The sequence below is a fragment of the Cricetulus griseus genome, chromosome 4 (genome assembly GCF_003668045.3).
Source record: "Cricetulus griseus strain 17A/GY chromosome 4, alternate assembly CriGri-PICRH-1.0, whole genome shotgun sequence".
Classification (NCBI taxonomy): domain Eukaryota; kingdom Metazoa; phylum Chordata; class Mammalia; order Rodentia; family Cricetidae; genus Cricetulus; species Cricetulus griseus.
Window position 1 is genome coordinate 90609461 of NC_048597.1, and position 14823 is coordinate 90624283.

At 45.3% G+C, this 14823-nt stretch overlaps 2 protein-coding genes across 7 annotated transcripts in view; one reads left to right on the forward strand and one right to left on the reverse strand.

The window, feature by feature from the left end:
- Positions 1 to 2148: 2148 nt before the first annotated feature.
- On the reverse strand, positions 2149 to 13066 carry Hscb (HscB mitochondrial iron-sulfur cluster cochaperone). 2 transcript variants are annotated; one of them, XM_027415905.2, is made up of 6 exons: positions 12782 to 13065; positions 9942 to 10038; positions 9521 to 9610; positions 7942 to 8086; positions 2799 to 2846; positions 2149 to 2278 (listed from the first exon to the last, which is right to left on the reverse strand). In XM_027415905.2, exons 1-6 carry the CDS (start codon positions 13012 to 13014, stop codon positions 2187 to 2189), a joined length of 705 nt encoding a protein of 234 aa, XP_027271706.1. In that variant the 5' UTR covers positions 13015 to 13065; the 3' UTR covers positions 2149 to 2186. The 2 variants fall into 2 exon arrangements, with proteins under 2 accessions (XP_027271706.1, XP_027271708.1); XM_027415907.2 differs by lacking the exons at positions 2149 to 2278; positions 2799 to 2846 and having other exon boundaries at positions 7950 to 8086; positions 9516 to 9610; positions 12782 to 13066.
- A 192-nt stretch (positions 13067 to 13258) lies between these two features.
- Positions 13259 to 14823, forward strand: part of Chek2 (checkpoint kinase 2) — a 35514-nt gene continuing 33949 nt past the window's right edge. For 2 of the 5 annotated variants that reach the window (XM_035443232.1, XM_027415913.2), the window contains exon 1: positions 14653 to 14787. Coding sequence is in view for 2 of the 5 variants with exons in the window: in XM_027415909.2 (XP_027271710.1) it covers positions 14481 to 14787 (307 nt within the window). In the remaining 3 variants the exon portion in view is untranslated. Of the gene's footprint in view, positions 13339 to 14427; positions 14788 to 14823 lie in introns of those variants that run through there. The other 3 variants (XM_027415909.2, XM_027415911.2, XM_027415912.2) reach the window with 3 other exon arrangements.

A 14823-nucleotide genomic window follows, 5' to 3' on the forward strand; every position in this document is an offset into this window, starting at 1 on the left:
CAGTATAAACAGGTACCCATCAGAGTAAAAAATTTGACTTAGGATACAATGCAAGAGGGGAACCTGGAGCCAAACTTACATGTTAAGTTTTAATTACTGTACCTAAGAGACCCATGCAAAAAAATGCCTCTTAGTAGCCGGGTGTTGGTGGTGTAAACTTTTAATCCCGGCACTCGGGAGGCAGAGGCAGGTGGATCTCTGTGAGTTCAAGACCAGCCTGGTTTACAAGAGCTAGTTCCAGGATAGGTCTACAAGAGCTAGTTCCAGGATAGCCTCCAAAGCCACAGAGAAACCCTGTCTCAAAAAAACAAAAACAAAAAAATCAAGCAACAACAAAAAATACTTCTGATCTGCAAGACACTTGCCCAAGGATAGACAGTTCTTGAAATGCTGGAGGGAATTGCTTCTGGGAGATAGCAAGCCACTTGTGCATTTACTGGATTGGAAATACTTAAGCCGATGCAAACCATGACTCAAGGCCATTTTCTGGAAACCCAGAGATGAACCTGGCCTGAGCCCATCCACCTGGCCAGTATTTAATTAAAGCTTGCTTCAGGTTTGGCTTTAAATTGTGAGAGTGGTCTTGTTCTCGACTGATGGGAGTTAACAGTCATGTAGAGTTCTCCACCTTATTGCTTTGGCACACCAAGACCCTTTGTGAGTGACTGTCCAAGCCAAGCAACCACTACTGTGAGGAGTTCTGTAGTGATCCCAACTAGGCTGACGTCACACATACACACACACACTGTGCATACATACAAAATGTATGTATATCCAGCACTCGGGAGGCAGAGGCAGGCAGATCTCTGAGTTCGAGGCCAGCCTGGTCTACAGAGTGAGTTCCAGGTCAGGCTCCAAAGCAATAGAGAAACCCTTTGGGGGGGAGGGGCAAACAAACAAACCCCCCCAACAAAATGTATGAATGTATATATGTATGTATGTATGTATGTGTGTATGAATAGTCTACATGTATGCCAGGGAAGACTAGGGCAGAGGCTCAATCTATGTAGTTATAGGCAGAAGCCCTCATCTCCGTTGGGTAAGGCTTTCCAGTTATTGGCGGAAGAATGCCCACAATCCTATGGAACCCCCAATAAATGGCTTGGTTCAGCAGAGTGAAGTTGTGGCTGTCAAGCAGGGTCTAGAAAGCCCACTGCTAACCTTTGCCTACTATCTGTTTTATAAATACCATCTCTGTAACAGTCTGAACTCCTCTCTGGCCACCTAGCTGCTTGTGCTATGACGGCAGAGCTTGGCAGTTACAACAGAACCTCTACAGTCCATTAAGCCAAACCAAAGTTCACCCTGGGGAACCAATGAATTTACTGGAGTTCCTTACAGATCATGGGTGACTCTGAAGCAGTGAACAGGAAGGTCAGCACCTAGCTTGGTTGATGACTCCCTGGTGGTTATGTAGATGGACCTCTCTTTCCTTCCTTCAGTTCTCCCCACCTATACACTCTTAGCTGCTCCTGAGATGTGGAGGCCACATGCAGTTAGGGTACAATTGCATGCAACTAATTAGCTGGGAGGAACTGCTGGATACTAGGGAATGTCAACAGCTAATAAGCTGAATTGTGGTGATATTTTCCAAGTAGGCACAGTTAAGCTTTTTCTTTTCTTTTTTATTTTTGGTTTTGAGACAGGGTTTCTCTGTAGCTTTGGAGGCTGTCCTGGTACTGCTCAGTAGACCAGGCTGGCCTGGAACTCATAAAGATCTGCCTGTCTCTGCCACCTGAGTTCTGGGATTGAAGGTGTGTACCACCACAACCCTGCAATAGTTGAGCTCTTGAAGATGGCGTCTATCTGGGTCAGAGGGTAGAGGATAAATTGTACAGATCAGGGAGGCCTCCTTTTCACCCTTTGATCCACTGGCTAAGGTTGGGTGCACACTGGATCACATACCTGATGAATAACCGAGCACCCATACTGACAGGTACTATGCACTATGCCAGCCATTAATATCTGAGCCATAAACTGAATTGAAATGATATAAATGGTTGAAGTCTATCTATTCTCTTTGCTTCTTTCCCCTCACTTTCTGTGGTGATGGGATCAAATCCAGGGCTTTCCATATGCTAGGTAAGTGCTCTACCCTGGGCTATGCCATAGCCCCTGTTATCTATTTCCAATTAGCAGACGCCAGACAAGAAATACATAGAAAGTTTATTTTTCAACTTTAGCAACTAGAGGGGATTCTTGCTTAACTTGATCTTTTCTTCTATGTTTGAAAAGTATTTCATCTTTGTTAGAATTTCCTTGGCTTTTTCAAAATCACCTGAAATAAACAAGAGACAATTAATTACATCAGGCAACAATAAAACCAACTCTGGCATCTCAGGCAGCCAAATCAAAGGGCCCAAAGGTTGATGGCTTCACCTGAGGGTTTTGAGTGTACCCTATAGCAACATTTGCCAAAGTTTGGAGATATTTTTTTCTGCCATAACCAGGGAAGTAGAAGTGAGACCTACTAGGTAAAATCCAGTGGCCCTGAGAATGATTTTTTTTTTTTAAAGATTTTATTTATTTATTATGTATACAACATTCTGCTTCCGTGTATATCTGCACACCAGAAGAGGGCACCAGATGTCATAACGGATGGTTGTGAGCCACCATGTGGTTGCTGGGAATTGAACTCAGGACCTCTGGAAGAGCAATCAGAGCTCTTAACCTCTGAGCCATCTCTCCAGCCCTGAGAAATGACTCTTGAAAGTTGTCCATACATGCACCCCCCCCCACATACACAAATACACAGACTATATAAATGTAATAGGAACTTTTTAAAAGGAATGAAATACCTTGTTCAAAAGCTCTGTTTACACCGTCAGTAAATTCTTTCTGTTTAGCTGAAATAGAAAAATAACTATTTTAATTTTTCCATTTAAATAAACTTGCAATAAAGCTGGATGGTGGCGGGTATGCCTGTAATACCAGCATTGGGGAGGCACAGCCAGGCAGAACTCAATGAGTTAGAGGCCAGTCTGGTCTACAAAACAAGTTCCAAGACAGCCAGAGCTGTTACACAGGGAAACTCCGTCTTGAAATGCTCCCCAGTTGCCCAAAAAAGGAAAAAAAAGTAGACACAAAGCAACAGTTGTGACCATGCTGCTCTATACACAATAAGGATTTGGGTTCAGGGTCTTTTTTGTAGTGCTGAGGACTGTACCAAGGTCTCATGCATGCTCTGCAAAGTCTCTACTACTGAGCTATACTGTATGCTTGCATTCTTTTGACACAGGGCTTCACTGTGTTGGACAGGCTAGCCTTGAACTCACTATTCTGCTTCTCTCTTGACTGCTGAGATTATAGGTATGTGCCATCAAACCCGTCTAGCATCTCTTGTTAAATGCAGTACTGACAGGCCCTATGTACATTCCACTCTTCAACCAAGGAAGGTCTGGAGGCAATTGCCAAGGCTTGTAAAGTAGCTACAGAATAACATAAAAAAAGTGAAGAGAGATCACCATAGTTGGGATGTCCCTCCCCCAAAAGTCTGGATGTTAAAATGCTTGGCTCATGACAGGTTTTGCTAATAGAAGGGGGTGGACACTTCAGAAGGCAGGGCCTAGCTGGAGGAAGTTAGGACTTAGAGGCACATCCTGGAAAGGGATCCTGGAACCCAGGCTGTTGTTTCTCTCTTTTGGCTAGCTGCCGTAATACTCGTTGCCTCCTCCACTCTGCATTCCTGCCACAGCTCCAGGAGGAACTGGGCCAATACACCATGGACTGAACCTCTAAAACTGTGAGTCAAAAGAAATCTTTTCATTTCAGGGTACTGGCTCACCATGATGATAACTAACATAGGAATCAGGGATGTGCTGTGACCATCTCTACCTCACAGTCTTCCGTACTTTGACACCCTACAATCATGGCATTTATTACCACTCATTACCAAGTAGTATTAGGCAACCACTTACAAATGATGCAGCCATCCAGGAAAACGAAATCATTTCCATCACACTATATCTCAGAAGGGAAAATTGCCAAATGTAAAGCAGGCACAACAATCTCATTTTCCTATTGTGGCTCATTAGAAAATGAGAGATTTTGCCAGGTGGCGGTGGCACAGCCTGGTCAAGGCCAGCCTAGTTTACAGAGTGAGTTCCAGGACAGCCAGTGCTACACAGTGAAACCCTGTCTGGAAAAACAACCAATCAACCAAGAAAATGAGGGGTTTACAAGTATGCCTTCCAGGTTTTAATATATTTACTTAGAATTTTTGAAAACGTTTCAAATAAATTGGATCTCGCCGGGCGTTGGTGGCTCACGCCTTTAATCCCAGCACTGGGGAGGCAGAGGCAGGAGGATCTCTTTGAGTTCGAGGCCAGCCTGGTCTACAGAGCGAGTGCCAGGATAGGCTCCAAAGCTACACAGAGAAACCCTGCTCTCAAAAAACCAAAAAAAAACCAAAAAAAAAAAAAAAGGTCTCCAAGACAGGCAATGACAGGTATGGAATTCTCCCTTAGGCACATGACTGGTGAGTGCAGGAGTTGGGAACTGAATCCCAGGGGAAGAAATTTCGGAACTGATCTAAACCTAGCATCTACTATGCTGCTAGAAGTGTCTCACATGCTTCATCTGTGTCTCACTTAACTTAATCCTTAAGATAACGAACTAATGCTGTCCATTTTATAGATGAAGACACTGAGGCCCAGACACAGAAATCAACAGCAGTGTTGGGACCGGTCCTCACTCTGGAGGTTTATGTGAGTAAACTCTAGCCCAGATAATGCCTGACGATTTTGGAGGAGTGTAGCCACTTCCGCTTGCACACTCCTGTCTATCTGCTCTGGACCACCCAGCCCTGATGCCAGCACTGGTATTTCACTGTTGGAACTTATTTAATAGCCATTGGCTGAGTCCCTGTCATGCTTCAGGTGCTCTTCTGAGAGGGAACAAAGAGCAAACACAAGTTACACTTCTGCAGAGAACCCTGTATGGAACATCCATGCTGCTGACCTTCCGGACAGCAGTGAAGTGATTGAGAGACACAGACAGAGAGAACAAAGGAGGCTTCATGAGGAGTGATGACTGCTCCCAGGTCGGGGAGAGGAGTTAATATGGATGGGATGAAAAAGACCAGAGTTACAGGCTGCATCAACAATGCTCAGGCCTGGGGTAGAAGGGTGCCCGTGACTGATGAGGATGTGGAAACTGCCCATGTGGCTATAGTGAGACCGTAAAACAAGAAGCAGAGGGCAGAGCATGCAGGACGGTGTCAGTTATGTGGAAATGTTTGTTTTTAAACCTAAGAGCAGCAAAAATCCATTTAAAAGTTTTTAGACAAGGCTTTGAACGATGATTTAGGCTTTAAGACCACCCCATAGTGACAGGGCAGATATATTTTAGATGGGCTTCCATGTACAAGCATAGCCTAAAGGTACTGTGGTTAAAAGTGAGAGGAATCGATTGCAGGTAGTAAAAAGAGATTGGCAGATGAAGTTGAGACATGTTTAGGTCTATTTTTTTTAAATTACATTTACGTGTATTTGTGTGTGTGGCAGGAGGGGTATGTGCATGCCATGGTATGAATGTGGAGATCAGAAGACCATGTGTTTCCTGGGGATCAAACTCAGGTTGTCAGACTTGGTGGCAAGCACATTAACCAATGAACCATCCTAATGGCTTTAGGTCTATCCTTTTAATATTTCTTTCTTTCCTTATTTATGTGTATGTCTGTGTGCCTGTGTGAGCACATCACACATGTGCTTTCAGAATACAAGGCGGGCCAGAAAATGGCATCTGTAACTCTAGTAAAGGATAGTTGGGAACCACTGTGGGTGCTGGGAATTGAACTCAGGACCTCTGGAAAAGCAGCCAGTGCTCTTAACCTCTGAGCCATCTCTTGGGCCCACCCTAGGTCTGTTTTTCAAATGTGCTAATAATGTACTGATTGTGAGTGCATAGCTGAGTAAGTTTTCACTGTTTTGTTTTTTGAGACAGGGCTCACAAATAGCCCAGGCTTTCCTGGAAACTGCTATGTAGGTGAAGCTAGTCTTGAACTCCTGTTCATTTTGCCTCTATCTTCCAAGAGCTGGGATTATAGGCATTTACAACTGTACCTAGCATAAGCCTGTTAAAGACAACTCAGTGTTTACCTTTGCTCAACTACATGGAATCATGAATGAATTCTGGGAGGGAATGGGGGAAAGGCTCATATCCTTTGGTGGGGGCAGACAGGTAAAACTCATGAATTCTACCTGAATATACTGAGTTGGAATATGTAAACTTTCCCCCTTGATATATCCCCAGGCACACACAATGCTTGAGCCACAACAGGCATAGTGTAAATATTTTTGTGTAAGTACTGAAGCTCATAGCTACACAAGAATCCTGGAGCCTTTTCTACATGAAATGGTTAATTTTATATGACAGCCTGTGATTGTCACATAAAGGCCAGGCAGTAACATTTATAGTCAGTTGAGTGTATGTAGAGATCACCTTGTGCTGGCAAGTCTTACATCAGCTTGACACAAGTTAAGTCATTTGAGAGGAGGGAACCTCAATTGAGAAAATGCCTCAATAATACTGGGCTATAGGCAAGCCTGTAGGGCATTTTCTTTCTTTTTTTTAAAAAATGATTTATTTTTATTTTATGTGCATTGGTGTTTTGCCTACATGTGTAGGTGTATGAGGGTGTTAGATCCCCCGGAACTGGAGCTATAGACAGTTGTGAGCTGACATATAGGGGCTGGGATTTGAGCCTGTGGAGAAAAGCAGTTAGTGCTCTTAACTGTTGAGCCATTTCTCCAGCCCCAGGGTATTTTCCTAATTAATGATTGATGTGGGAGGGCCTAGCCCATTGTGGGTGGTGGCATCTATGGGCAGGTGGATCTGGGTTCTTGCCTTGCCCAGCCTGAATAGAGGGGGAGGTGCGTAGTCTTTTTTTCTGGGGGGGGGGGCGAGTTTTCGAGATAGGGTTTCTCTGTGGCTTTGAAGGCTGTCCTGGAACTAGCTTTTGTAGACCAGGCTGGTCTTGAACTCATAGAGATCCGCCTGTCTCTGCCTCCCGAGTGCTGGGACTAAAGGCTTACGCTACCACCGCTCGGGAAGTAGCATTTCTATATGGCTTCTGCTTCAGTTACTACCTCCAGGTTCCTGCCCTGCCCTCCCTCAGCGATGGACTGTTACTCTGACATCTAAGTATTTATTTCAATAAACCATAAACCCTTTCCTCTCCACATTGCTTTTGGTCATGGTGATTTAGCACAGCAGTAGAAACCCTGACTATGATATCCCTCAACACTTGGAGAGGGTCTCATTAAATTAAGTAAGGTTATTATGTGCAGAGATCTACCTGCCTCTTCCTCCCAAGTGCTAGGATCAGAGGCGTGCGCCACCACTGCCTGGCCACCTTTTTTACTTTTAAAAGTACATTTACTTAATGAGATTGAGATTGAGATTGAGATTGAGAGAGAGAGAGAGAGAGAGAGAGAGAGAGAGAGAGAGAGAGAGAGAGAGAGAGCGTGTATGTATGCCACAGCACCTGTGTGGAAGCCAGACACTACTTGTGGGAGTTGTGGGACTGAACTTGAGTCCTCATGGTTGTGCAGCAAGCACACAGGTACACAAACACTTTACCACCCCAGGTCTTGCCTGCAGTTTCTGTGCCAGCCTCCACACACACATCTGAGTCAGTTCTGTGCAATAAATAGACCTATACTCTACTGGTTTTCTAGAGAACCTTGACTGACACACTATGGAATGAAATGAAAAATCAAGCAGGTGGAACCAGAGGGTCAGGGTTTCAGTGCTTGCCCTGCTGCAGATCTGTGTGTGATCAGAGGCATTTCTGCCAACTTTAGGGGGCTCATTTTAGTCACTAGAGATGACCAGGAAACACAAACTCCACAAATGACGATGGGGCTGACTCATTTCTCCTATAACCTAGTCATGTGCTCCTAAGAGCAAAAAAGCATGTGTGAGACCCTCGTCTATTACCTCTGACAGTAGATTCTATCTCTTCCATGGCAGCCTCACTCTGAGCATCTGCGAGTTTCTCATTGATTTCCATTATTTCCATGAGGAACTGACTGTCTCTTCCATAATCGGTCCCTTCAGGGATTTCTATTCCTTGGAGCTTTAGCTTTTGGGAAGGAGAACAAGGAAAATGAAACAGATCAGGGTTAGTAAGTTCTGCTCACCCCTTCAGGATACACTGTCACTAACGGAGCCTGGTGCATGCTGAATAAGCACTCTACCACCCGAGTCACATGACCAGCCACAAAAACCAACCCCAGCTTTCCGAGGAATAAGGAAAGCAGGGACTGAGCCAAGAGTGCTGGTACAGGACCTCGGTCACCTGCAGCTGGGCTTTGGACAGTCACACTTCTACTCAGATGTTAAAATGTTTACAGACATTGTATTGAATTCTAAAATTGCCCAGATGTTCTTGAAAAAAAAAAAAAAAAAAAAAACCTCCCCAAGTACTCTTACCATTGTCAAATTTATAGATCATAGTTAAACAATGCAACCAGGAGAAGCTAAGACATACAAAAGGATCCAGGCCTGGTGGTGCAGCTGCATCCCCAGTTACTTAGGAGGCTGAGGCAAGGAGGTCACAAGTGAAGTGTCCAGCCTGGACAGCTGACTGAGACCCTGTTTTAAGAAGTAAAAAGGGCAGCGCGGTGGTGGCGCACGCCTTTAATCCCAGCACTGGGGAGGCAGAGGCAGGTGGATCTCTGTGAGTTCGAGACCAGCCTAGTCTACAAGAGCTACTTCCAGGACAGCCTCCAAAGCCACAGGGAAACACTGTCTCGAAAAAACAAAAAAAAGAAGTAAAAAGGCTGCTGGGTGGTGGTGGCACAGGCCTTTAATCCGTGCACTTAGGAGGCAGAGACAGGTGGATCTTTGTCAACTAAAGGCCAGCCTGGTCTACAAAGTGAGTTTCAGGACAGCCAGGGCTGTTACACAGAGAAACAAAACAAAAACAAACAAATAAAAAAGGCAGCTGGGGATATGGTTTAGTGGATTCAACATACACACACACACACACACACACACACACACACACACACACACACACTATGGTTTAGTGGATTCAACATACACACACACACACACACACACACACACACACACAAAAAAAAAAAAAAAAAAAAAAAAAAAAAAAAAAAAAAAAAAAAAAAAACCAAAGAAAAAACCCTGTAATTATCAGACAGGAGCCATGTCTCAGTGGCAGAGCACTTAGTTATCATGAGGCACTAGGTTTGATGCCCAGTACTGAAGAAAAAAAAACTTACAAAGGAGCTGGATGTGGGTGAGTTGAAGCAAGAAAATTAACCTGAAGCCAGCCTGAGCTATACAGTGAAATTCTGTCTCAAAAGAAAAAAACAAGCAAAATAGACTTACAAAGAATGCTACAAAAATTGTACTTGTATAGAATCTTTTTCTTTCTGTTCTCTTTTTAGTATTTTTGTTTGTTTGTTTTGTTTTGAGGCTAAGTATCATGAGCTTCCTGGACTAGGCCAGGTCTCATACAGAGGAAGTCACATACAGATGGATTGGGAAATCACCTTACAAGGTATAGTCCCCTGCTCAGGGGAGCCTGAAGAGTCTTATAGGCATCATTCACCAGGGTCGAATGCTTCTCTGAGAAGTGTTTTTCAGTCTGTTCATAGAGATAAAAACAGTTTATTACCACAAGAGCCAGTCCTCTTTGATTCCCAAACTTTTATAGTACAGTGATGGGCAGGGATTTAGAGTCATGGGCAAAATTACAACTGCTGTTGGATAAGTAGTTTGTAGTTTTCAACGGATGCGTTTTCAGTTTTATCTGGGAAGTCAGATAAAAACTGTGAGGAAATGACATCTCTGGGGCCTGGCTGTCTAGGGGCAGGCTGCCACAGGGTGGAGCTAGTAGCCCGACTCTTTCCCAGATCAACACTGCCATCTACCCAGTTCCACACATATATGGGGAATATTAGAGGGTCAGTGAATACCTGAGACTTTTGGCTGAAGAAATCTGGGTGGACGAGACGCTGCAGTTGCTGGTACCTGTGCTGAAGCTTCATGACATCAACCCTGAAGGATCGGTGGCTGGAAGGAAAGTGGATGTTACTCATGCAAAGTATTGAGCATTAATCACTACGGTCTGATTCTGCTCTTGGGGAAGATGTAATGAACATAATGACATCTGAGAGACTTCAATTGTGCTACTCCGGAATGACCAAAGATCAGAAAGGGACAGGAGTGGACAAACATGTAAGTGCAGAGACCCTGAAGTGACTGGAAGATTAACAGCTTGACAAATTCAGGGATAAGGTTAGCGTGGTCCATTGTAAGCACTGTGACTGATGAAAATGTGTATAAGAGTTTAGAGCACTTGCTTAACCTGTTTGTCCCTTGATTCCTACTTTTTCTTCTTTTTTTTTTTCTGTGCTGAAGACTGGATCCAGGGTCTCCTGCATGCTGGGCAAGAACTTTAGCACCAAGCCACTCACTTCCTTCCCCGACCAAGCCCCTTTTTACTTTTTATTCTGAGACAGGTTCGTAACTAAGGAGCCCAAGTTGACTTTGTAGTCACTCTATAGTCCAGGCAGGCTTTGACTTGCAATAAGCCTATTTTAGTGTCCCTGATCATTGGGGATTACAGGTCACCAGGCCCAGAGCCTTGGCCATTAAAAGAAAAAAGTGTGTGTGTATGAGATAAGATCTTGTATACCCCAGGCTGGCCTCAAACTTGGCATATGCCAAGAATGACCTACAACTCTGGATCTTCCCACCTCTTCCCTCAAGTGCTAGGATTATAGACATATGACAATAAACTCAGTATATCAGCTTAATTAAAAAAAAAAAAGGCTGAATTGAGTGTTGCTAAATTGCTCAGGGCTGAAATATTTTTTTTAAATTTATGTTTTCTTTCTTTCTTTCTTTCTTTTTTTTTTTGTTTTTTCAAGACAGGGTTTCTCTGTGTAGCTTTGGAGCCTATCCTGGCACTCACTCTGGAGACCAGGCTGGCCTCAAACTCACAAAGATCCGCCTGCCTCTGCCTCCTGAGTGCTGGGATTAAAGGCATGCACCACCAACGCCTGGCTATTTATGTTTTTTCAAGACAGGGTTTCTCTGTGTAACAGTCCTGGCTGTCCTGGAACTCACTTTGTAGACCAGGCTGGTCTTGAACTCAGAGATCTGCCTACCTCTGACTCCTGAGTGCTGGGATTAAAGGCCTGTGGCACTACCACCCTGGCTGAAATTTCTGATCCTTCTTCAGCTTCCTGAGTAGCTGGAATTACAGAGACTACCATACTGAGCCATTAATGTTAATATTCAGCCTTTTTAAAAGTATGGTACTGGGATTCGAACCCAGGTCCCTTGCTAATGCAAAGGAAGTGTTGTATCACTGAGCCAAAGTGAGGATTTAGCATTTACTTTACTTCTTTCTTTTTTTGGGGGGAGTGGTGTTGTTAGGGGGGAGTTAGACTGTGACTGTGTAGCCCAGACTGTAAGATCCTCTTGCTTTTGGCTGGGATCACAGGTGTGTGCAACTACACCTGGACCTTCCACATTTACTTTAATATAGTCTATTAGTTTAACTCTGCTCACACTTCCGTACCAATCTCCAGAAGAAAAGGCAAGGGGAAACAAACCATGTGAAACATTTCTTGGCCTCTCTCAAATCTTGAGCCTGAATTAAAATTTCTTGAGACAGGGATCCCACTGCTTAGCCTATATTGGGCTCCAACTTGTCACCCTTCTTCTTCATCCCTGAAGACTGAGATCCCAGACATATGCCACCACACTTGGTTTGTTTTATTCTTTTTCAAGACGGCTTCTTTGTGTAGCCTTGGCTGTCTTGGGACTCCATTTACAGACCAGGTTGACCTGGAACTCACCGAGATGCAGCTGCCTCTGCTTCGAGTGCTGGGGTTGGAGGTGTGTGCTGGCTTGTGCCAGGCGGTTTGTTTTATTCTTAATTGCTTTTGATTTTTGAGACCTAACCTCATGTAGCCCAGACTCTCATCAAACTCATTGTATAGCTCGGGTTGCCCTCAAATCTGTAATCCTGCCTCACCCTCTGAGCTCACAGGCATACATCAACACAGACGACTTGTTTTATTTTTATTGTCTCCTTTAAAATATTTACTTATTTGAGATGAGAATGTTCCCTATTTTTGTGGTTGGGCACCTACTGGGGATCCTCCTACTTTAGTCCAGATGCTTTTAATCCTAGCACTGGGGAGGTAGAGTCAGAACTACAAGTTGAAAAACAAACTCTGCTCCTTTTTCCTCCCTGGAGTTCAGCCTCTGGAATCCCCTTTTCCAGGAGCCCGCCCCTCAAACCTCCCTATACTGTAAACTTGAGCCTGTTCCCTTTTGTTGTTGCTGATGTTTAAAAACAAAGCCTTTGTAGCAGAGGCTAGTCCTGAATTCCTTAACCTCCCACTTCCACTTCCCAAGTGCTTACATTGCAGGCATCTGCAAGTTTACGCTTTCATCCCCGCCTCCACCCTTACCTTCTTTCCAGTCTGTAACTTGATTTCCTCTTCCTCTCAGGCAAACTCCTAAAATCTCAGCAGGTCCTATATTATACAAATGACCTATATACTTTTTTTTTTTTTTTTTTTGCTTTGTTCGTTTTGAATGAGTCTCGGTAAGTTGCTTAAACTGGCCTTGAACCGTGGTCCTCCTGCCTCAGTCTTCCAGCTGGCTGGAAATTACAGGCCCGCCGGCGAGGACCCAAGTCGTAAGCACCAGGGTAACGCCTGCCTAATTTAACTAACTCGGCCATCCGAGCTCCCCAAGACCGACTCGCCCTCCCATAACTCTGCGCCGCGCGTACCAATTCATGAGGCTGAAGTAGTCCCGAGTCGGGTCAGGTGGCTGCAAGGCGCGGCAGTGTTCGCAGAAGAACCCATCCCCACTCTCCACACCCCCAGCGCTGCCGCAGTTCCAGCACTGGCCCGCATTGCTCTTGCCCGAGGCAGCGTTGCTGCTCAGCAGTCTCCTTCCCAGGAACCCAGCTAGTCGCACCTCCCACACGCAAACCAAAGCACGGGCCCGGCAGCCCCACATCCGGACAGCCGCCCGTCTGGCCTGGGTCGAGGGACTCGAGGGAAAGGAAGCAAGAGTGACTCGTTGCTGATTGGTTTAGTGAGCCGAGGAGGCGGGATCAGCCTCGGTAAAACAGGATGCCGAGTCCCGTTCTGCATCCTAAACTACAACTCCCAGCAAGCCTTGAGGCTAACGCATGGCAGCCACATTCGGGTCTTCTTATTGGTCGTGCCGAGCAGAAAGGCGTTTTGATTGGCTGAGGGTGGAGTTTGCATGGGTAGGTTTAGCGCCACACCACTGGTTGCGGCGGTCTGGGGTGTTTGTGGCTCCAGGTGTTCTTTCGCGGTGAGTTTTAGCGGGAAATTTTTCTTGCCTGTCTGAGGATTCGAATCGGGTCTCAGGGTCTTCTGCAAAGGGGCCCTTCGCAGCTTCCGCCTGGTCTGTGTGTGCAAGAGAGCTCTGCACGCAGGCGACTCTTCCTTGTTTTTTAGCTGCTCTTCGAGGGGGACATTCTCTTGTTATTTACAAGCTGAGACATGGGAAGGCACAGAGTTGGGCTCTTCAATGCCAGAGAGCGAAGTAGTTTCATAGCGAGTATTATAAATGTTAGTGATCATGCCAGGTCCCCGATTCATTCTTCCCAAATATTTACTGAGAACCACAAACATCGCTGCTAGGCTCTGCAGGAACTGGAGTGAGTACGTAAGGAAGTGTGTGGGGTAGGGTGGCAAGGAGTGGATAGGAAGCAACCAGCCATTCTCAGCTTCTCTACACGCTAGCGCTGTGTAATTGGCCGATAAATTCTGTTCGTGATCCTGAAATTTTGCTGTGGTCACTTTTTTTAAAAAAACTCATCAATGATTCTGCCCTTCTGAGGTGATCATAATATGCCTGTTCCTTTTATAAAAAATTTATTTTTAAAAATCATGTGTCTGTGTAAGTCTGTACAGTGCGCAGGGAGGCCAGCAGAGGGCAGTGCATTCCCAAAGAGCTGGAACTACTGGCATTTGTATGCTCCTGGATGTGGGTGCTGGGAACTGAACTCAAAAAAGCAACGTGCTCTTCTTAACCGCCGCGATGTCTCTCCAGTCCCTAAGTATACCCGTTCTCCGCTTCGTATGTTTGGTGGTACTCGGCATGGAATCCAGGACTTTGCGTCTACTATTGAGTTATATTCACATTCTTCACTTAGCTTTGGGTAAAGATTTATTTTTAATTATATGTTACGTGTGCAGGAGTATGCTCACGTGAGCGCAAGTGATTTCAGGGGCCACGAGAGGACTTCAAACCCACTGGAGTTGGAGTCACAGGCAATCTTGAGCTTCCAGACTTGGGTGCTGGGAACTTACTGAACTTTTGGGTTCTACAAGAATAGTTCTGTTCTTTGCTGCTGCATCATCTCTCCAGCTTCCATTCCTCGTTCTTGAATTTTAGGCCTCGCTCCTTGAATCTCCCCTCATTGTTGGACTCTGTTTTTGAGGTCGGATATGAAGAATCAGCAGTCCCACAGCAGTGGTTCCTGTTCACAGTCCCAGGGTGGCTTCACTCAGTCACAAGGCACTTCCTCTCAGTTACACGACCTCTCCTCACAGTCTCAAGGCACATCCAGTTCCTCTAGCGGCACAGTGTCATCCTCCAGCCAGTCCTCTCATTCCAGCTCTGGGACACTGAGCTCTTTAGAGACAGTGTCCACCCAGGAGCTCTGCTCTATTCCTGAGGACCCAGAACCTGAGGAGCCTGGTCCTGCCCCTTGGGCTAGGTTATGGTCTCTTCAGGAAGGATTCTCCAATCTGGGTAAGGCATTTTGTTATATAGTATAATGTATTGTTC

Excerpts from the sequence above, each read along its gene's own strand:
- Hscb (XM_027415905.2), bottom strand. The coding sequence starts at position 13,014 with ATGTGGGGCTGCCGGGCCCGTGCTTTGGTTTGCGTGTGGGAGGTGCGA. Across the intron at positions 8,087-9,520 it reads TGAGCAGGGGACTATACCTT|CTAAAGCTCCAAGGAATAGA; the intron begins GTAAGGTGATTT and ends CCTTCCCAAAAG. Across the intron at positions 2,279-2,798 it reads AAACAGAGCTTTTGAACAAG|GTGATTTTGAAAAAGCCAAG; the intron begins GTATTTCATTCC and ends TGTTTATTTCAG.